Raw genomic sequence first — 23,838 nt, forward strand, 5'->3', positions numbered from 1 at the left:
ACATGAAATCATAAGATCATAAGATTAATTCATGAGATCACAACATGAAATCATGAGATTTATTTTGAAATCATAACATGAATTCATGAGATCATAACATGAAATCATAAGATCATAACATGAAATCATGAGATCATAACACGAAATCATGAGATTTTTTGAAATCATAACATGAATTCATGAGATCGTAACATGAATTCATGAGATCGTAACATGAAATCATGAGATCATAACATGAATTCATGAGATCACAACATGAAATCATGAGATCATAACACGAAATCATGAGATTTTTTGAAATCACAACATGAATTCATGAGATCATAACATGAAATCATGAGATCACAACATGAAATCATGAGATCATAACACGAAATCATGAGATCACAACATGAAATCATGAGATCATAACACGAAATCATGAGATCACAACATGAAACCATGAGGTTTTTTGAAATCACAACATGAATTCATGAGATCATAACATGAAATCATGAGATTTATTTTGAAATCACAACATGAAATCATGAGATCACAACATGAAATCATGAGATCACAACATGAATTCATGAGATCGTAGCATGAGATCATAACATGAAATCATGAGATTTATTTTGAAATCACAACATGAATTCATGAGATCATAACATGAAATCATGAGATTTTTTGAAATCACAACATGAATTCATGAAATCACAACATGAAATCATGAGATCACAACATGAAATCATGAGATTTATTTTGAAATCATAACATGAATTCATGAGATCACAACATGAAATCATGAGATTTATTTTGAAATCGCAACATGAAATCATGAGATCATAACATGAAATCATAAGATCATAAAAATGAAATCATAAGATCATAACATGAAATCATAAGATCATAAAAATGAAATCATAAGATCATAAAAATGAAATCATAAGATCACAACATGAAATCATAAGATCATAACATTAATTCATGAGATCACAACATGAAATCATGAGATTTATTTTGAAATCATAACATGAATTCATGAGATCACAGCATGAAATCATGAGATAATGTTTCTGCATCTGTGGGACTCAGCTAGCGTTTGTGCAATTATGACCTTGCTAGCATTTCTGCATCTTTGGGACTCAGCCAAGTCATAATTGCACAAACGCTAGCAAACGATTGTGCATCTGTGGGACTCAGCTAGTGACTATGCGACTGTTTGACTCGTCAGCGTCTCCACTTCTGCCATCTGTGGGACTCGGTAAGCATTTCAGAATCCGTGGGCCTCGACCAGCTTTTCTGCATCTGTGCGACTCAACTAGCATTTGTGCGTCTGCATAAATCCGTTTGTGTCAAGGGTTTGATAATAATTTAAGATAATGATTCATCAAAAATAAAGAAGACTTCCTGGTCATGTGACGTCAACATTCAAACCCACCAGATACAAAGTAGCAGTTTTTATTCATGTTCACAGGAAGTTGAGTCATTCGGGGAACAAAGTCTGTTTGGGAACGTTAGAAAAAAAAAAGCAGGATGATATGAAACAGACGACATCCAGCGATCGCACCAGTAAAAAACAAAAAGGCGACACATGTTCCTCCCAAAGACAGGCAAGTTGGCTTCTTTTTTTTTCCGTAAAAATAGTTCCGAAAGAATCATCGTAAAACGACTCGATCGCACCCGTGAGTGGAATCCGCTCACGGCTCGGACTGGATTCAGTTCCTGCTGCAAAAGAGCCTCAGACGGAGCTGAGCTTCACCAAACCTCGCACCGAGTCCTCGTGTAGAGAGTCCTGGCTGGCCGGGTCGTAGACCCCGACGGGCATGTGCTGACCGTGGCCCAGGGGGGTCCCGCACGGGAGCATCCCCGGGGGGGACGGCATCTCCTCGGGGGTGAGATAGTGGTGGTGTCCCACCTGCTCCTGCAGGGGGCAGCTGTGAGCGTGGATCATGTCGGAGCTCTCGTGGCAGCTGAGGCTGGGGGTGGAGGTGGGCGGGGTGGGCTGCCCCATGGGGTGGGAGGCGCAGGGCCCGCCCAGGACCAGGGAGGTCCGGCCCGGCAGGGAGAGCCCGTTCTCGGGGGCGGCGGTGAGGATGACGGGCTCGCTGCTCTGCTGCTGCAGGAGAGGCGTCGCCGCCGCCTGCAAAACGAATTTGGTGCTCTGAATGCACTGGTCTTGATCACACTGAGGCGAGGAGGAGCGAGAGAGAGCAGAGGTTAGAGCCCGAGTCCAGAACCAGAACCACACAGACCCACAAGCAGAACGTTCACAGGAATAGGACAAGCTTTACAAGCACCAGGAGCGGAGAAAGCAAGTGTTAGTCGACGATTCATTTTGTATTTTCCCCCCAAAATTAATTAAAATTAATGTTAATACACTTTAGATTAATCACAAAAACGTTTTCGGGACTAAATTGATCAAATTTCTCATTAAAATCTATCGATAACAGAAGAAAAACGACAAGCATGATTATATCACGTTTCACAACAGCGCCCTCTGCTGGTGGTCATTTACACACCCGGGCCTATAAATGTATAAAACTTGATAAATATAATGTATTATATTGAATTAAAAATAATGTTTCTATATTTATTATATTTCTTTCTGTTCTCACGGTAGAAACTGGAGCAGCTGGAAATCGGGTCAGAACCAGTTATCGATACCAAACATCAGCTGCAGGCCTGTGAACTTTGACCCCTTATTGAACCCTCGTTAGCGAGTGTAGCCGAGGACAGATCGATTATATTTTTGATGAAACCTCGTTAACGTTTTAAGCTCTTTTAAAAAATAACATTTTTATTATCAAATAGTTTCCTTGATTACATTTGAAGACAAGAACAGAAAAGGAATTCTGTCTGATTGTAGTTCGCCCTCGTCACCAGTAGGTGGAGACATTCTCCAGGTGAAAACAGCTGTGGATGAGAAACTTTTGACTTTTCTCCTCTTCCTGTCTGCAGCTCTACGCTCTCCATCTCTAGCCATCTCTCCTCTTCCCGTCTGCAGCTCTACGCTCTCCATCTCTAGCCGTCTCTCCTCTTCACGTCTGCAGCTCTACGCTCTCCATCTCTAGCCGTCTCTCCTCTTCCCGTCTGCAGCTCAACGCTCTCCATCTCTTGCCGTCTCTCATCTTCCCGTCTGCAGCTCTACGCTCTCCATCTCTAGTCGTCTCTCATCTTCCCGTCTGCAGATCTACGCTCTCCATCTCTAGCCGTCTCTCCTCTTCCCGTCTGCAGCTCTACGCTCTCCATCTCTAGCCGTCTCTCCTCTTCCCGTCTGCAGCTCTACGCTCTCCATCTCTAGCCGTCTCTCCTCTTCCCGTCTGCAGCTCTACGCTCTCCATCTCTAGCCGTCTCTCCTCTTCCCGTCTGCAGCTCTACGCTCTCCATCTCTAGCCGTCTCTCCTCTTCCCGTCTGCAGCTCTACGCTCTCCATCTCTAGCCGTCTCTCCTCTTCCCGTCTGCAGCTCTACGCTCTCCATCTCCAGCCGTCTCTCCTCTTCCCGTCTGCAGCTCTACGCTCTCCATCTCTAGCCGTCTCTCCTCTTCCTGTCTGCATCTCTACGCTCTCCATCTCCAGCCGTCTCACCTCTTCCTGTCTGCAGCTCTACGCTCTCCATCTCTAGCCGTCTCTCCTCTTCCTGTCTGCAGCTCTACGCTCTCCATCTCTAGCCGTCTCTCCTCTTCCTGTCTGCAGCTCTACGCTCTCCATCTCTAGCCTTCATTCCTCTTCCTGTCTGCAGCTCTACGCTCTCCATCTCTAGCCTTCATTCCTCTTCCTGTCTGCAGCTCTACGCTCTCCATCTCTAGCCGTCTCTCCTCCTTCTGTCTGCAGCTCTACGCTCTCCATCTCTAGCCGCCTCACCTGCAGGCGAACACACACACAGTCACAACCACGTTTACGTCGCCTCTACTCTGGCCGAGGAACCTTCTGTGATCCCGTTTCCTGTCAGATCTAATGGTGACGCAGTTCGTTGCCGAGGTGTGAATCCTCATGCGCTGTCGCCATGGCAACAGGCGTTGCTGCTCGCAGATGCAACACAGGAGCTCAGATCAAAGACATGTGATGACATCACCGCCTGAGACTGGAGGTCAAGTTTTATTTGTTGTCATTTTTTGAGCGTGCCTTTAGAATTGTGAGCACCTGAGAGTATATTTTGCGCGCATGTAAGTGACACTTTGCATGTATTTAAAAAAAATTTTTTAATCTCTTTTACATTCAATAAATCTTACTTTGCTACACAGCGCTTCCTGCCAATGAGCGAACCAATCACAGAGACCGGAGAACGCTTGTTTCTGATTGGCTGTTTGGTTTCATGAGCAACAGGCAGAAGCAAACTAATGTTTGATGTTCAGAAACACTTGAATGCAACACTTTTCCCGACTTGTTGTTGCCGTATGAAACCAAACCCGCAATCAGAAACATGACATAACATATCATGCTATAACATGACATAAAAGATCATGCTATAGCATGACATAAAATATCATGCTTTAGCATGACATAAATGATCGTGCTATAGCATGAAATAAAAGATCATGCTATAGCATGACATAAATGATCGTGCTATAGCATGACATAAATGATCATGCTATAGCATGACATAAATGATCGTGCTATAGCATGACATAAATGATCATGCTATAGCATGACATAAAATATCATGCTATAGCATGACATAAATGATCATGCTATAGCATGACATAAAAGATCATGCTATAACAAGACATAAAAGATCATGCTATAACATGACATAAAATATCATGCTATAGCATGATCATTTATGTCATGCTATAGCATGACATAAAAGATCACGCTATAACATGACATAAAAGATCATGCTATAACATGACATAATATAACATGACATAAAAGATCATGCTTTAGCATGACATAAATGATCATGCTATAGCATGACATAAAAGATCACACTATAGCAAGACATAAAAGATCATGTTATAGCATGACATAAAAGATCATGTTATAGCATGACATAAAAGATCACACTATAGCAAGACATAAAAGATCATGTTATAGCATGACATAAAAGATCATGTTATAGCATGACATAAATGATCATGGTATAACATGACATAAAATATCATGCTATAGCATGACATAAAATATCATGCTATAGCATGACATAAATGATCATGCTATAGCATGATCTTTTATGTCATGTTATAGCATGACATAAAAGATCACGCTATAACATGACATAAAAGATCATGCTATAACATGACATAAAAGATCATGCTATAACATGACATAATATAACATGACATAAATGATCATGCTATAGCATGACATAAAAGATCACACTATAGCAAGACATAAAAGATCATGTTATAGCATGACATAAAAGATCATGTTATAGCATGACATAAATGATCATGCTATAGCATGACATAACAGATCACACTATAGCAAGACATAAAATATCATGCTATAACATGACAATAAATGATCATGCTATAGCATGACATAAAAGATCACACTATAGCAAGACATAAAATATCATGTTATAGCATGACATAAAAGATCACACTATAGCAAGACATAAAAGATCATGTTATAACATGACATAAAAGATCATGCTATAGCATGACATAAAAGATCATGCTTTAGCATGACATAAATGATCATGCTATAGCATGACATAAAATATCATGCTACACATGACATAAAATATCATGCTTTAGCATGACATAAATGATCATGCTATAGCATGACATAAAATATCATGCTACACATGACATAAAATAACATGCTTTAGCATGACATAAATGATCATGCTATAGCATGACATAAAATATCATGCTTTAGCATGACATAAATGATCATGCTATAGCATGACATAAAATATCATGCTTTAGCATGACATAAATGATCATGCTATAGCATGACATAAAATATCATGCTACACATGACATAAAATATCATGCTTTATCATGACATAAATGATCATGCTATAGCATGACATAAAAGATCACACTATAGCAAGACATAAAAGATCATGTTATAGCATGGCATAAAAGATCATGCTATAGCATGGCATTAAATATCACGCTATAACATGAGATAAAAGACCATGTTATAGCATGGCATAATATAGCATGACATAAATAATCATGCTTTGGCATGACATAAATGATCATGCTATAACATGAGATAAAAGACCATGTTATAGCATGGCATAATATAGCATGACATAAATGATCATGCTTTGGCATGACATAAATGATCATGCTATAACATGAGATAAAAGACCATGTTATAGCATGGCATAATATAGCATGACATAAATGATCATGCTTTGGCATGACATAAATGATCATGCTATAACATGAGATAAAAGACCATGTTATAGCATGGCATAATATAGCATGACATAAATGATCATGCTTTGGCATGACATAAATGATCATGCTATAGTATGACATAAAAGACCATGTTATAGCAACACTCAATACTTTTTACTGCCATTGTGAGAAAACAAAACAAAACTTCTATAATAAGAACATAAACTCAGATGTACACACACGTACACACACATGTTAACTCACATGTTCACTCACATGTTCACACACACGCACGTGACCTGGATTATAATCTCACAGATTCATTTGGTTGTGTTTTAACATCGATTTCATCGTGAATCGTTTTTTACTAATTTTGTCATCATTAAGTCCCGCCTTCCTGAAGCCTGTCAATCAACTACAATAACTATTGTCATTAATTATGTTGTGAAGTTGAAAGTTTGTCACGGAAAATCAAAGTTGCAGGTTCAACGCTTGAGCCACTTTTAAAAGAGTTCGATTCACGTCACGAACAAGTAATTTGTCGTCAAGACTCGTAGAAAGACGTGAGGAACAGGAAGTGACCTCACCATGTGACTCTGCTGCGACTGCGTCGCTCCGTACATGGTGATGCCGTTGGTGGGCGGGGCCAGCTGCGGTGCGCCCGATTGGTCAAAGCCCCGTCTGTCAATCAAACTGTGAGGAGGACAAGAAGAAACATTTTTTTAAGGTAATAAATAAAACATCATCCCTCGAGTACGACGACATCTTATCATCATCAGTGACTTCTACGTCTACGTTATTATTTCAAGACTTTTAATCCAGAAATCGATCATTTTAGTGACAGAAATATCAAAATAGTAGAGGAATTAATTGAATAAACTATTCATTTTAATTGTTTTCCCTTTTTAATTTAACCATTTATATCACAACGACCAAGCAGAAAAAACAACAAAAAAACATGATTTCAAAAATTATAAAAAGAATGACTGAAATTGTACTACGATCCACTACAGCGCCCCCTGTTGGTAAACTCGGCATATAAACGTAGAAAAAAAACGTATTTTCTTATGAAAAAATTACATAAATACATTTTTTTTAAACGTTAAATACAATATCGGAAAAGATATTTAAAAACCGTTAAAGAAATTAAAAATTATATGCAAATATATTTTAAAAAATGGGGAACTAAAAATGCTTTTTTATGACAAAAAACTCTAAGAGAAAAAGAGCTGGTTTTCATGGAAGGAAGAAAAATTCCTCTCCGGCCAGATGTCGACCACCTGAGGCGCCACGACGCCGTCATTCCCGATGACTCATCGTTCCTAACGGAGCGACAGGAATGTTCCTGGAATCCTACAAACATCTTTCCACCGAACCCTGCGAGTCGAGGATGATGTTCTGAGAAGAAGCTTCTGGGTTGGAGGCTGAGGGACAGACCTGGGCGGCAGAGGTCCACACAGAGCAGCGCAGCAGTTGGTGAGGATGTTGCCTTGACTGTAGGGGTTGTAGTTGTCTTTCCCTCTTTTGGACGACCACGAGCCTTTTATCTGCACACACACACACACACACACACACACACACACACACACACCTGTCACACTCACATAATAAACACACATTTCTGATGTTCAAAATAGTTCAGTTAAATGATGTAAATCGAAGATATATTACATTTAAATCATTGATTATGTTCATATATTTGAGCTTGATGATCTACTGACTCCTTTAAGAAACATCTTAGGACGCTTTTCCTTGATTTTCTGGAACTCCTGTTGTGTTATCAGTGTTATCTTGACCTTTAAAATATATACTTTATTGAATATTGTTTTGATTGTTTAAGCGCTTTGTGACCCTGGTCTGGAAAAGCGCTGTACAAATAAAAATGACTTACTTAATTACTTGTATATAACAATACAAATAATTTTAAGAGCCAAATGAACAAATGTGAATAATTTAAAGAGTTTAAAAAGGTAAATATTTTAAATATCGGGAAAAAACAGCAAAAAAAAAAATTGATCACACCAAAAAAACACATTAATTACAGTAAATCTGGGAAATAAAACATATTTTTTCTTTAAGTGTACATATGTATTTTAATATATTTCTTTCCACATAAAAGTTCAAACGCATTCATTACTTCAATTAATCATCATTATTTTATAATATTATAAATTTATACATTTAAATCATTTTCAAGTATGTAAAGAATAATAGACTATGTCTAATGGTATTTATTGTAATTACTAAATTATTAATAAGAAAAGAACATTTGAAATATATTCTTTATATTTGTTAAGAGTCAAACATGTAAATATAAAAAGAAAGTCTTGTTTGATTTTATTTAAATACATAAAACTTTATTAATACATAAATAAATTCCTGGGAAATTATCAGTTACTAAATATTGTATTATTAACTACAGGTTATTTGAGGAAAGAAGATTTTTTTTGTCTTAAAATCTAAATCTTTTTTATATATTTTGAACAACACTTTTTCTTGGACTGAAAAGGATCTTTGAAAGGGTCAAATTCTGAGCCCGCGTTGATGACAGGAAGTGACTCACGTCCTCGTTGGTGGTCTGGTTGGAGCTGATCAGGTAAGTGTGGAAGCCTGAGAGTCCGACTATGGACCAGACGGAGAAGAAACACACAACCACCTCCAACACAGTAACACAACAGTCAAGGAAACACACTTGGAGAAGAGAAGAGTTTTGACAGTTGATGGAACAGGAAGTGTTTTCTATCACATGTTAGAGTTCAGTCCAGAACCATCAGGAGTTCTGCTGGCAGAAGGATATCTGGCAGGACTGTCTTTAAGTGCACTGAGGAAGTCGCTCTCGTGGGAGCCTGCAGGAGGAGAAACACACCAGAATGAAGACGGATCTCTGGATCCATCAGGGGAGAGCAATCGAGCTCAGAGAATAAACACCAGTGGAAACGGCTAAAGTTTTTTTTTAGCTCAATCTCTGCTCACGTTAGCCACATTAGCAACATTAGCTCGAGACACTTTGCTGCTTAATGAACCTCGGATCCTGTGCAGTTTTTTTCAAGGAAGCTCCGGTTTCTTCCCACTGACACACACTGTGACACACACAAGTGCGCACACACACATGTACACACAGATTGATCTGGAGCCCAGACGTCCGCAGCCGCGACCCAGCTGGAAAAATGGTTACGAGCCAGAAATGCTGCAGCTTTCACAACACCCACTTACAACCTGCTGTGTGTGTGTTCGTGTGTGTGTGTTCGTGTGTGTGTGTGGGTGTGTGGGTGTGTGTGTGTTTGTGTGTGTTTGTGTTCATGTGTGTGTTCGTGTGTGTGTTCGTGTGTGTGTGTTCGTGTGTGTGTGTGTTCGTGTGTGTGTGTTTGTGTGTGTGTGTTCGTGTGTGTGTGTTCGTGTATGTGTGTTCGTGTGTGTTTGTTCGTGTGTGTGTGTTCGTGTGTGTGTGTGTGTTTGTGTGTGTATTTGTGTGTGTGTTCATGTGTGTGTTCGTGTGTGTGTTTTCGTGTGTGTGTGTGTTCGTGTATGTGTTTGTGTGTGTGTGTTCTTGTGTGTGTTCTTGTGTGTGTTCTTGTGTGTGTGTGTTTTCGTGTGTGTTCGTGTGTGTGTATTTGTGTGTTCATGTGTGTGTCTTTTCGTGTTCGTGTGTGTGTTTTCGTGTATGTGTTTGTGTGTGTTCTTGTGTGTGTTTTCGTGTGTGTGCGTGTGTGTGTGTGTATTTGTGTGTTCATGGGTGTGTCTTTTCGTGTTCGTGTGTGTGTTTTCGTGTGTGTGTGTTTGTGTGTGTGTTCGTGTGTGCGCACTTACGTAAAATGATGTGTGTGATGACGAAGGCGAAGATGAAGATGGTGAGGAAGGAGAGCGAGAGGATGAACATGTAGAAGAAGCGGTAGTTCCTCCTGCCCACACAGTTGCCCACCCATGGACAGTGGTGGTCGAAGCGCTCTGGAAGACACGAGGCAGAGAATTTGAACCAGCATCGTTGACATGGTGCCTTGCTCAGAGGCCAGAGTCAGGAGCATCATAGTGTTTGACTCGTATTTTAGCACCGGAGTAAACCGGTTTGTTGATTGTTTTGACTTTTTTATTCCACAAAATAAGCTTTTTCTGATCACTTGTTGATTTTGTTATTGAACGACTCAAGAGACTTTGTTGGTTTGAGTCCCGTCAGCTTTATTTTAGGCTGCAATTTTATTTGATGACAAATTAAAAAGATTTTTTTTTTAACTTGAAAAAAGATCACAAAAATATGTTGAAAAACATTTACTATTTTGAGAGTTTTCATTTTTAACTTTGGGTCTTTATATTTAATTTAGTAAACGAAAACAAATAAATACATTTAAAAAATAAATAGATATACAAATATATATATTAGTTTTTCAAAAAAAAAAGAAAAAGTATCTTGAACATTTTATTCTCATTTATTCCCCTAAACTTTATTTTATCATCTTAAGCCCAAATATAACTTCGACACGGATCTAAATTATTAACTAGAAAGGCACTGAGACAGTGCATACCTCTGCCAAAGGCTGTGTTTCACATACAAAAATGTTATCCCACTGTGGACGCAGCAGCAGAGAGAAGCCATACGAGTGTCTGAAAAAAACCTTCCTGAATCCAGATGAACAGAACATCACCTTTACCTCAATAAATGAAAATAATAAAATACTTTTCCAGTCTTTATGAAACAAAAAAAAAACACAAAAGCCCCTGAAAAAAAATATCATCAGATAATTTAATTCAAAACTTTAATAACAGTGGTTTTATGCTCCATTTATCAAGCAGAATAAATAGAAATAATAAAATAAATCTATGGATTATTAATGTCTGAAAAATCCTTTTGTTTTGAAATAAGATTTTCTGAAGTAGCACGTTTTAGTCATTTTACTGTAAAAAACCTGTACTTTGGTGAAAATGAGTGAAACACAACAACACACATTATATCATTACGACTGTTGTTATCTGAAGGACGGTGAATATAATGCTGAAATTAAACGGTTAGCGATCCTCGTCCTGTAATCCACTCAGAGGATCGTTTGCTCAGGCCTGGCGTCCAGTCAGGATTCAAGCCTGGATCAAGTCAGGAAAAGGGCCATCAATCACTTTTTTTGTGGCACTGAACAGCGTCGTATCACTTGAAATATATTCCGATATATATTCTGTTCTGGTGAAAGTGAAGCTGAAATCGTGAAGCAGGACACGGCGCTGATGAAAGCGTCTGTAAATCCAGGTTGTCTGTGATGCAAGACATTAAAAAAAAAGTGCTTCAGAGAGACGTGGCTGATGGAATCCAAAACAGTTCCCAGACATGTTCGGGATTAAAAGGAGGGATTAGAGTCGCGGCGGACGTGTCGGACGATCCGTGGTTATTTGGCGACGAGGCCTCCATGAATCGATGCCTGGCGTGACGACTCGCTCCAGCAGCTGCTGCTCGTCTAGATCAGGACGGACGCCGGATTGAAACACTCGCACTCTCTCGTCTTCAACCTGAGTGGGCCGTCAAGAAGACCCTCTTGTTCAGAACTAATGGATCAGAGCCACGAGCAGAAGAAGAAGAAGAGGAAGAAGAAGACGTGAGGAACAAGAGCATCTCGTGGAGGGTAATAATGGCGTCGACTCAGCGGAGGCTGATCTGAGGCGGCAGCTCGTCGCTCCAGTCACTTCTGATCCGTCTTTTTGTCGTTTCCTCTGCGTCGGAACCAACTTTTCTTCCTGTAGTGCTTTAATGGTCGCACTTAAAGTCCGACAACTGACCCGACGTGGACTGAATGTGAAAAACGGCCAGAACCAAAACGATGATAAAAGGCCAGTTATGAATTTATGAAGTAATACGCTGATGATGCTGCGTTCTATACGCCTTTATTCTGACTTGAATTCCTTTAAAGTCTATTGTTATATATTTATATTATGAATTTAATACTTTTTTTTGCTATTGAAAATGTTTACTATATAAAAGGTAGGCAAGAATCTGGTGATACGATATGTATCGATATACAACCATACGATATATTGTGATTAACAAGGATACATTTGTAGTACTTTACTCTGACGTTGCTGTATTTGCAGACCACATGACTCTTGATGAAGTTATTACCGTTTTTATTTGTATCGAAAACAAAATACGACCAAGCTTAAAAAGATGCTGGTCGCAAAGAGGACACAATGACTGCTGCCATCTAGCGGTTGGAAGTTAAATTGCAACCCAGAAATTAGCAAACACTATATTTTCACGAATATTTGCATTATGCTATGTAATGAAAAATTGACTATAAAATTTGAAAACAATTATATGATTTGAAAGGTCAACATTTATTTTAAATAGATATCAACAAAGTGCAGTTGAATATTGATACAGTAAACATTTAATTTTATTTAAGCATCATTATTTTTCTTTTAGCCCTAATAAATGGTATCAATTAAATACTCTATTGCTAAACACTCAACATTTGAGTTACAACAGTAGAATCAACAGCTTTTTAAAAACACTACAATTTTTCCTCCCATTTAATTGCCTGGAGGGTCACCTGTCAATCAAACTGGACCACCGAGTAAGATTCTAGGATTCATGGTTTTTGAAAAACAATCAGAGGTAGTTGCTCACAACGTTAAGAAGATCATCAAACCAACATTTAACTCATTCCTGGAGGAGACTCTGGGATATTAAGACCTTCTTTATTTCAAAAACAAAAAACTCATTAAGTTGATCGCTTAATAATGGATGTATTTTGTATCTTAAAAAGGTCGGTAAAGTAAAAAAAAGGCGCACGTTTGTGTGTCGGAACTGCTCTGCTGAATGATTCAAGAAAAATAAATGGAAGCATCTACAGAGACTCGTGGCCCGCGGGGGGCTTCATAACCCCTCGTGGATCATCCCTTTAAAGATGAAGAAACATCGGCCCATAATCGGCTCCTTCACATCAAGCGAAGCAAGTCTGAACCACTCAGGCTACTGACTTATTCACGACGCCGGGCGTTCGCCTGGCATCAGTGGCCCGGGAGACCCACGGAGACGCACTCGTGTGATCCTTCATGAGCTACCAATGTGAGCCGCGGCGTCTCCGAGCCACGAACACACACGTGTGAATTATTCACCATCGTCGAGGGAAACGACCCACTTGAACGTAATCGCAACACGATCATCAAACAAGTCGAACAAATCCTCAAACATGGAACTAATCGGACCACCGGCTCAGGGGGCCGCGGAGAGTCGCAGGGAGTCGTACCGGCAACCATTGCAAGTCTACTTTAAAAATAAAGAAAAACCTGGTCGTCCTTCAGCTCCTCAGCTGAAGATCAGACTTTGAAGTCGACAAAAACTAATGAGTGCGACTGTTTCACTAATTGCGTCGTCGAGCCGAACACTTTCACTCCACGCCGACGTTCCCGAACAGCACGAGGAAAAACCATCAAGCTGCTTCTCGGAGTGTTTTGTTTCCGAGAGGATCTTCATTCCTGGACGGATGAAAGTTCCTTGAACGCGTGTCTAAAGAATCGCCCTGAAGGTTTGTTTTAAAAACACATTTATCTGCTGCCACATCTAAATATGGATCAAGTGCTGGCGGAGCTTAGTTAGGATAGTGTGTGTGTGTGTGTGTGTGTGTGTGTGTGTGTGTGTGTGTGTGTGTGTGGGGGGGTGTGTGTGCGCGTGTGTGTACACACACGAGTCATCTAAATAAATATGACGACACATGAACCTCGACTCAACTGAAACATCATTGCAACCTTGAATCTCTAAACTGCATTGTCAAGCTAATGGCTACACTAAAAAAAAAAAACTGGGTCAAACCATTTTCTTCGTAATTTTTTTTTTTTTATATTCGATTTTGGTCTGTTATGGTAAGGTAAGGTAGAATTTTAATGGCGTCGACTCAGGAGGTCTCCTTCGGGAGATTGTTTTTTCCAATAGCCACGGCAAATACAGCAATCTTTCACAAAAGATCAATCAAAATAAAATAAGAACGAGAACAAAGAGAAATAAAGAGAAAGAACAAGATGACACAATCTAAGTCTAAAGATAAAGATAAACAACATAGATCAAATAAAAATAAAAAACACAAAGGATACAAAGACTAACATAGAACAGAACTTCCAGATACTTTTACTCCACTCCTGCCCCCCGAACTCAGAATTGTACAATTTAATAGCCCGAGGAATGAATCTGAATGAATGAGTCCCTGAGTCTATTTGTTTTGCACCTGGGGAGGAGCATTCGTGCACTCATTCTGCTTCTCTCTCTCATTTCTGTTGTTAGTAGCTACAAAAATACACAAAGTTCAAAAAGTAGGTATTTGTTCCCCAACAGGTTAGCATTAGCCTTGCTAATGAACCGTTAAATAAAACCTTAATTTCATTATCATTCACCAACCAAAGTGTCAAATACTTTTGTGGCGTCTACGCTCAATTTTGTGAGGAAATATTTGTTGCTTTTTTTATTATTATTATTATAAAGTAAAATGTAAATAATCAATTCCCAATAATCAGACTACCCATCAATCGGGACGACCCTGAACACATCACTCTAACGCCGGTGATAAACAATTTACAAACAATATAACTCAAAAGTGTTCCAGGATCAGCAGAGCAAAGATACACACTAGATATCAAGTGACAAAGTTTTCACTACTCACCCACACAGTTGTCGCAGAGGCTGCAGTGGGAGGCACGTGGTGGTCTAAAGATTTTGCAGGTGAAGCAGTACTTGAGCTTGACCGTTTGGCCGTTGATCACCACTTCCTTGGTCCTGGGTGGAGGCCTGTAGCCTGTGCTGCCGTTAGCCACATCTAGAGGGAGACAGAGAGTAAACGCTGGAATTAAACATTGTATTTTTGAGCTCATTGTCAGACCAACATTGCAATATATATATATATATATATATATATTATAAAGCATTATTATCTCTGACAAACAACAAAACAAACCAAATATAAGGAGTGTGTATTGGCAAAAATCTGGCGGTATAATACAATCATGATACCGCACCGTAACGATATCATACATTTCTGTTGTGATGCATAAGAAAAGAGTATATGTTGATAGTATTGTCGAGTACTTGACTCTGGTGTTGCGGAATTTACAGACCACATGACTCTTGATGAAGTCGAAACTGCTTTCATTCGTTTTAAAACCAAAATATGTTTTAACAAAGCTGCTGGAGTTGACTGTATCCTCTCGTCCTCAGTAATTACCGGGATCAACAAACGTTTATCTGTGTAAATGGTTTGTATCGTATGGGTTTGTCTTGGCAAGAATCTTGCAATAAGATACATATCATGATACAGGGACAACAATGCAATATATTGTGATACTGTTGAAAGGATATATTTGTAGTATTGTCGAGTACTTGACTCTGGTGTTACAAAAATGACAGACCACACGACTCTTTACCAAAAAAAAAAAACCCAACTGCTTTCATTTGTTTAGAAACCAAAATCTGTCCAGACATCAGCTGCTGGAGTCAACTGTATCCTCTCGTCCTCAGTCATTGCCGGTATTTCATTGATTCTTTAGCTGCGGAGGAAGCAAGTAGTGCGGCTATCTTGCGGCAGGAAGTTTAATAGTAATAAAAAACACTCTGAAAAAAAAAACCGCAACCGCTTTCATTTGTTTAGAAACAAAAATATGTCCAAACATCAGCTTTGAAAGCTGCTGGAGTCGACTGTATCCTCTCGTCCTCAGTCATTGCCAGTATTTCATTGATTCCTTAGCTGTGGAGGACGCAAGTAGTGCTGCTAACGCTGATGCTAACAAACGCTTTGAATATTTGTTGTTATTTATGTTCATTGTAAATTTTAAAGAATATATAATTATATTTTGTACAAATATTATATATTTTTAATAAAATATAAATCATAAAAATGATATGATAAAATTACAAGTATAACTGTATCATGAAAAAAATATAGCCATATTTTAGTGTTGTGATTTTTCTTGCACTCCTACTAAGTATACTACAAATAAAATGGTTTTGAAGCTCAATATAACGACTGTCAGTGTTCACACAAACCTCATGAAGACCAGGTAAGTAAAATAAACAGCAGTCACACGTCCACACTGACAACCATGAAGTCCATATGCTTGAGCAGGTGGTTTAAGGATCGAGAGAAGCGTCTAAAACGAGCAGAAATCAAACACTGATCCTCTTTCGAGAGCCTTTTTTTTCACAGTCACTTAAACTCTGGGAGGCTCGACCGTCGACGGGATTGACGGAAAAATTACGGCGCCGTAAAAACCCGGCTCACGAGCCTCTGCGGCGGGAGACGGGTTTATGTAGGAAGACCACGGTGACATTGTGAGAAGGACTCGCCGCCTCTATGACAACCAGGGAAGAATCCTGGAGTCGGATTTAACCGTGTTTGTGTGGGAGGACGACGAGACGACACTGGATTAAAGTGTGAGGAGGAGGTTTGATCTTCCTTTTCAACATCACACGAGCATCTTCTAAAAGTTGTTCAAATGTGTGTTGCTCCGAGTGAGTGTTTTGTGTCTCTACACGAGTCCTGATTTGTGTCTTCTTGAAAAGAGCAACCTGTCGCTCCGTTGACATCTGCAGACATAATGGACGAGTCCATCTGGACGTCACGGACCTGTCTGTGATGAACATGAAGATACGTCTGGTGTGATGTGAAAGACAACGTTCCGACTGTGCATTTGACATTCATCCAAAACAAAGCTGCTGGAGTCGACTGTATCCTCTCGTCCTCAGTAATTACCGGGATCAACAATTGTTTTACTATATAAATTGTTTGTATTGTTTGGGTTTGTATTGGCAAGAATCTTGCAATAAGATGCTAGCACGATACAGGGGCAACGATACGATACATGCAATATATAGTGATACTGTTGAAAGGATATATTTGTAGTATTGTCGAGTACTTGACTCTGGTGTTACAAAAATGACACACCACACGACTCTTTACCAAAAAAAAAACCCAACTGCTTTCATTTGTTTAGAAACCAAAATATGTCCAGACATCCGCTTTAAAAGCTGCTGGAGTCAACTGTATCCTCTCATCCTCAGTCATTGCCGGTATTTCATTGATTCTTTAGCTGTGGAGGGAGCAAGTAGTGCGGCTATCTTGCGGCAGGATGTTTAATAATAATTTAAAAAAATGAACAAACGCTCTGCAAATGTTAACAGAGCGACAACAAATATTCAGACGTATGGGACGAGTCCATCTGGACGTCACGGACCTGTCTGTGATGGACATGAAGATACGTCTGGTGTGATGTGAAAGACAACGTTCAGATTGTGCATTTGACAGTCATCCAAAACAAAGCTGCTGGAGTCGACTGTATCCTCTCGTCCTCAGTAATGACCGGGATCAACAAACGTTTTACTAAATGAATGGTTTAAATCGTATGGGTTTGTCTTGGCAAGAATCTTGCAATAAGATACATATCACAAATACAGGGACAACTATGCAATATATTGTGATACCACTGAAAGGATATATTTGTAGTATTGTCGAGTACTTGACTCTGGTGTTACAAAAATGACAGACCACACGACTCTTTACCAAAAAAAACCCCCAACTTCTTTCATTTGTTTAGAAACAAAAATATGTCCAGACATCCGCTGCTGGAGTCAACTGTATCCTCTCGTCCTCAGTCATTGCCGGTATTTCATTGATTCTTTAGCTGCGGAGGAAGCAAGTTATCTTGCGGCAGGAAGTTTAATAGTAATAAAAAAACGCTCTGAATATTTGTTGTCGCTCCGTTGACATCTCCAGACGTATGGGACGAGTCCATCTGGACGTCATGTCTGTGAGGAACATGAAGATACGTCTGGTGTGATGTGAACGTTCAGACTGTGCATTTGACATGCATCCAAAAATTCCAGAGGGTGAGAAAAGATGAAAGTATCAAAGCATGAAAAAGGAGCATTAGATACTATTTTTCTTTCTCTCAAGAACCCACAGGAAGCAGAAGAAAAAAACCACAGTCACCTCAATCTTCTCTACCTCACCGACATGTTTATCATCAGACGGTTGGAAATTCAGCCTGAAAACTGCAGTTTTTGTCTCTCCTGAAGAGGAAACTAACGTTCCAGGATCTCTCAGCAGGTGAAAACAACGTTTGGCCGACATCGAAACCTTCGTTTAGCGTCGTCGTTGGTCTCATCTTCCCACTTATTCCTCTCCTCAGAACCTTTTATCCTCTCAGACGGATCTCCCTACGGACTCCCAGTTTGCCACGTTACAGAAGTAGAAAGATAAATTATACAGCAGCCGAGTTTTTGCTAATCTACTCGCAAAACCAGGATTTCAACTTGACACAGTTTAGAACATCATTCTTGAAAAAAACAAGGTGTTAAATGATTCTGATTATTTTTAACATTGCACTAGTGGAATGTTATATTAAATACTTTTATCAATTCACAATTTTTCACCTATTTATTTGGGGATAAAAAGTCAATTAAACCGTCAATAAATCGACTTCTAAGTACCTTTTTAAATAGGTTGCATTACCTGAATTGTACATTATATTTAAGGTTTATTTCTACGGTGTGTTCTCAGCATTTAGAGCCAAGGTTTTCGTCCATTTTGTTTTTATAAAAATGTCCGAATCTTTATTTCTTAAATCACATTATAGATATATGTTATCGAATATAGTTTCTAAAATAAGTCAAATTGGGGTGGATTCTTCCACACAACAATACATTTAAAAAAAACATTTAAAAGTACAGATTAATACATCCAAAGTAGCAAATAAAATATATTTTTCTCATGTACACCATTTTGTTTTCTTGTAAAACCTAACTGTGTATTTTTTGGTTGCATTGAAGTTTTGATCTTTTATATTTATATATACAGTATATATATATATAAAATTTTGTTTTCTTGTAAAACCTAACTGTGTATTTTGTAGTTGTATTGAAGTTTTGATCTTTTATATTTATATATACAGTATATATATACATATATATATAATTTTGTTTTCTTGTAAAACCTAACTCTGTATTTTGTAGTTGCATTGAAGTTTTGATCTTTTATATATATATATATATATATATATATATATATATATATATATAAATCTGTCGAAAAATACTGTGTGACACAACTTTTTTGCAATCATTTAATTTATCCATTTGTGAAGTAATTTTTAACATCCTTACAAATCTGCCACTCATAAGAAAAACAATCATTTTATGACCGAAGATAAAACCTAATTAGAAAATAAATGGCTGGATCATCTCCATCCAATTTCAGTGGTACTAGAGATTTAGAGACGGACGGCAACAAAGGATTCACGAGTGCAAACACTTAAGTGTTGCTCGACGAACGCCCGTCGAGAGGAAACTAGAGTGTCTGCGGCAAAATCCATTTAATTGCCTGTAAAAGAAGCTTTTCCTCTTCGGGGTGCAAGACAATTGATGATGATTTTTCAATCTTCCACTCGTTATAGAGCGAGATAAGCAAACTCGAATGACATTTTCCTCATCTGCGTCATAAAAAGAAGAAGAAGAAAAGGTTTTTGATGACGCAGACGTTCAAAGTGGCTCAAAGACATTTCATGGAGAGGTAATTGTAGCGGAGGCCATTATTCTCAGAACAATCCAGATCATAAAGAAATGTCACTTGATGATGCACTTCCTGTTCGGCACATGAAGAGTAGAAATATGTTCTAGAACAAGCAGAAAAGAAAAGACACTTAATAAAAGATTGTGGTGAATAATAAAAACGAGACCAAACGTGTACAAAAATGATAACAATGCTCAAATAATTCCAATAAAAGTGGATTTGTGATGTTTTAATACATCTGATAGAAACAGAGTGTGGTGTGTTTAGATACATAGGAACAACTATGGTACTATGGTTGTCAAATGTATGAAAACAAAAAATGATTGACATTAAAAGCTTGTATATGGATACGATACTTGTTTTCAAAAGTATCAAAACTTGTCATCATAGTTGCAGTTTAACAACAATTTTTATTTAACACTGAATTGTAACACGTTGTATTTAACACTGAATTGTAACACGTTGTATTTAACATTGAATTGTAACACGTTGTATTTAACACTGAATTGTAACACGTTGTATTTAATACTGAATTGTAACACGTTGCATTTAATACTGAATTGTAACACGTTGCATTTAACATTGAATTGTAACACGTTGTATTTAACATTGAATTGTAACACGTTGTATTTAACATTGAATTGTAACACGTTGTATTTAACATTGAATTGTAACACGTTGTATTTAACATTGAATTGTAACACGTTGTATTTAACATTGAATTGTAACACATTGTATTTAACATTGAATTGTAACACATTGTATTTAACATTGAATTGTAACACGTTGTATTTAACATTGAATTGTAACACATTGTATTTAACATTGAATTGTAACACGTTGTATTTAACATTGAATTGTAACACATTGTATTTAACATTGAATTGTAACACGTTGTATTTAACATTGAATTGTAACGTGTTGTATTTAACATTGAATTGTAACGCGTTGTATTTAACATTGAATTGTAACGCGTTGTATTTAACATTGAATTGTAACACATTGTATTTAACATTGAATTGTAACACGTTGTATTTAACATTGAATTGTAACACGTTGTATTTAACATTGAATTGTAACACGTTGTATTTAACATTGAATTGTACACGTTGTAACTGGAGTTCTTGATGCATTTTTCTTGTTGATACAACCATTTATTTTAAATGTGGAGGCCGGTTTTATCGTTTTGGTAAAAAAAAAAAAAAAATAAGAAAATTATCAACAGAAATTAAATGGAAACATAAAATTCAAAAGTCTTTTGTGATATTTGACATTTTTAATAAAAAACCCCCCCCAAAAAACAAGGTTATGGTAAATGACAGTTGTTGAATCGATGCCACAGAATACCAAGGTTAAAATGTTCCTACTTCCCATGTAACAAATGGCGTCACAAGTGGGGTGAGAAGTTCTGAAAAAGTTCAGAGATGAACCGTAGTTCAAATACGACGGAAAAAAGTAAAAAAAAACTATACAAAATGTAGCAATTAAAATTCCGATTAAGACAGTAAAATGTCTTAATTAGTAAGAAAGAAAATTAAAATTAATGTTTCCTCTTTAACATGTATAAAACTGGGTCAAAGGTACGATGTTGAAATCGGTAAAAAATACCCAGAAATTGCAAAAAAAAAAAAAAAAAAAAAAAAAAAAAAAGATTAATACAGACAATTTAAAACTAAAGTGTGTAAAAAAATATATATATATTTTTTTTTTATTGTAAAATTAAGTAGAACATTTTGTGGTAGTATTGAGGTTTTGGTCAATTACATATAAATTAATTTTTTGGGAAATACTGTGTGACACATTTTTCTGATTACAAACTTCTTTCTTTTTTTAAATCTACTTGAGTGATAAATATAAAACGTAAATGTAAGATCCTGAATTAAAATGTAGATTTATATGTACAAATGTGGAGGTTTTAAAAAGAATAACAAATATTGTTTTCTGCTGAAGATATAAAACTGGGTCAAAGGTACGACGTTGAAATTCCAAATGAGGAAACGACGGCTTATCTTTCTGTGCACATACACAGAATTGCGTACAAAAAGAAAAAGAGGACGCACAGACAGGGAAGGAAGAACGGAAGGAAGGAAACAAGGGCTGTTGCAGAAAACTAAAAATAGGGTCAAGACTTGTCACTCACAAATTATTTACACATTCTTCAGAGAACAGGGTATTTCTGTCGAGACACGGAAGGATCTAAAGGACGACTCAGGGACAGTTGAAGTTAGCATCGATGCTAACGGACACAATAGTATTTAGCAATAGAAACTATGTATGTAAAGCAACCTCCTTCACACTCGACGTGACAATAGTTTTCTGCGATATGATCAAAATCCTCGTGTTCATGATGAAATTCAAGTTAAAAGATTGAGGACGGATCAAAATAGAGCTTTTTAATGTCACACCTGAACGCTTGTCAGGTAGAAATATCCGGGGTAACACTAGTAAGAGACCCCTTAACCTTATGGACCTTTTTATTTGGTTGTAAGAATTTTTTTCAACATCACAAGCATTCAATAACATAATAACTAATTCATGTTTGAACAATAAAAATCATTAATTTTCCTTTTGAATAAGGTTTCAAAACAGTGCCTACCAGAGAGGCTAGCTTTTTTTTTATTTTAACGCTAACTCACGTTCTATATTTGGTCATTTTTGCAAAATCTGTCGTCCAAAACATGGTTGGAGATGTGTAACAGTCCATAAGAGATTTAAAACAGCAGAAAGTAAAACAAAAATAATAATACAAATCTCTGTTTTACTGTCGGAATTAGGGCTGTACGATATTGGAAATAAGTGCGATATCGGTGTCTTGAATTGCGATATTGATATTAAAGCGATATTTTTTCTATCACCTAAAAATGTAGCCACGTGCACGCACAGGCGCGAGTACCGTAGGGACGGTCCGGGGGTTTTTATATAAAGAAAACAATGCGATATTACTGTTTCACGGGACGAAACTGAGCGACATCAGAGAGGAGCCACCGGCGCGTCGCGATATCACCAAATCAAGAACAAATCCCACCTCCTTGTACACATAACGGTTTATAAATGACCTGACGATAACAACGTAGCTCATTAGCATAAGGGTATATGTGCATATCGCATGTGCCAATATCGCGATACCGATAATTTTTCAATATATCGTGCATCCCTATGTCGGATTGTGTTTTATTTAGCCCTTTTTTTAATCCAAAGTCATATTAGCTTGCGACTTTTGAAAGGACGACCCGTCCATTACATTTATGTAGCCCATTTCATGTTCTTTCGCTTTCCTTGTCAGCTTTTATGCTATGTTGTTAACTTACTTTTGGCAAAAAAAACTAAATAGTAAACATAAAACAATGACCTGGATAGAAAACTATATGTAAACCTCAATGTTTTACTGTCGTCTTGTCGCGTCGCTTGTGAGGTAAAAGAAAAAAGATTGAAAGTTATTGGATTCTACACTCGAGCGCTCCTTCTCCTCTCCGCTCTACTGCTTTAAAAAAAAAAAAAAGAAAATCAATCTCCACCGTCAGCCTTAACTGTCAGATTTAGGAAAAACACCAGAATGACATTCAGCAGCTCACTCGCTTCGCCGAAGTAGAAGCACAGGAAGTGACAATTTGGCTTCAAGTCATCAATTTGATTGATCCAGGCTTAGTTGGGTGTTTGAGTCTGAAGATAGCGATCGACTTCATCAAGTCGGTTTCAAATTCATCCGTGGATCTAAATCAGGACGGAGCTACAACATCATCATCTCCCAGTCGGGTATCATCTCACCTCCCTGGAGAGCAGACGCTGGCAGGTGCTGCGTACAGAACCTCTTGTTTTACCAACAAATCAATAGCAATGCCGTCAAACTGAAGTCATCGTACACACCGGCCGACATTCGGACGGAGGACGAGAACGAGACTCGAACACAGGACTATCAATTACGACGGACTCCGCAAGAGGCCAGACGGGCGGTGACATCATCTCGACTTAAACCCAATAATGAGGTGAAACAAACAGTGATTTAGAAAACTGTCTGAAAGCAAAGAACCTGAGC

The 23,838-nt window shown here is 38.0% G+C and overlaps 1 protein-coding gene across 2 annotated transcripts in view; it reads right to left on the minus strand.

Moving 5' to 3' along the window:
• Nucleotides 1-1,424: 1,424 nt before the first annotated feature.
• The window catches only part of zdhhc14 (zDHHC palmitoyltransferase 14), a 41,566-nt gene continuing 19,152 nt past the window's right edge, over nucleotides 1,425-23,838 (minus strand). Inside the window, exons 4-10 of one of the 2 annotated variants that reach the window (XM_087780592.1) lie at nucleotides 14,910-15,062; nucleotides 10,090-10,227; nucleotides 9,080-9,128; nucleotides 8,846-8,948; nucleotides 7,720-7,829; nucleotides 6,870-6,975; nucleotides 1,425-2,122 (exon numbers count right to left, since the gene is read on the minus strand). In XM_087780592.1, the coding sequence (XP_087636718.1) occupies nucleotides 1,721-2,122; nucleotides 6,870-6,975; nucleotides 7,720-7,829; nucleotides 8,846-8,948; nucleotides 9,080-9,128; nucleotides 10,090-10,227; nucleotides 14,910-15,062 (1,061 nt within the window). In that variant the 3' untranslated portion in view covers nucleotides 1,425-1,720. Of the gene's footprint in view, nucleotides 2,168-6,869; nucleotides 6,976-7,719; nucleotides 7,830-8,845; nucleotides 8,949-9,079; nucleotides 9,129-10,089; nucleotides 10,228-14,909; nucleotides 15,063-23,838 lie in introns of both variants that reach the window. The other variant, XM_087780591.1, reaches the window with a different exon arrangement.

This window comes from Callionymus lyra, chromosome 18 (assembly GCF_982586985.1).
Source record: "Callionymus lyra chromosome 18, fCalLyr1.hap1.1, whole genome shotgun sequence".
Classification (NCBI taxonomy): Eukaryota; Metazoa; Chordata; class Actinopteri; order Syngnathiformes; family Callionymidae; genus Callionymus; species Callionymus lyra.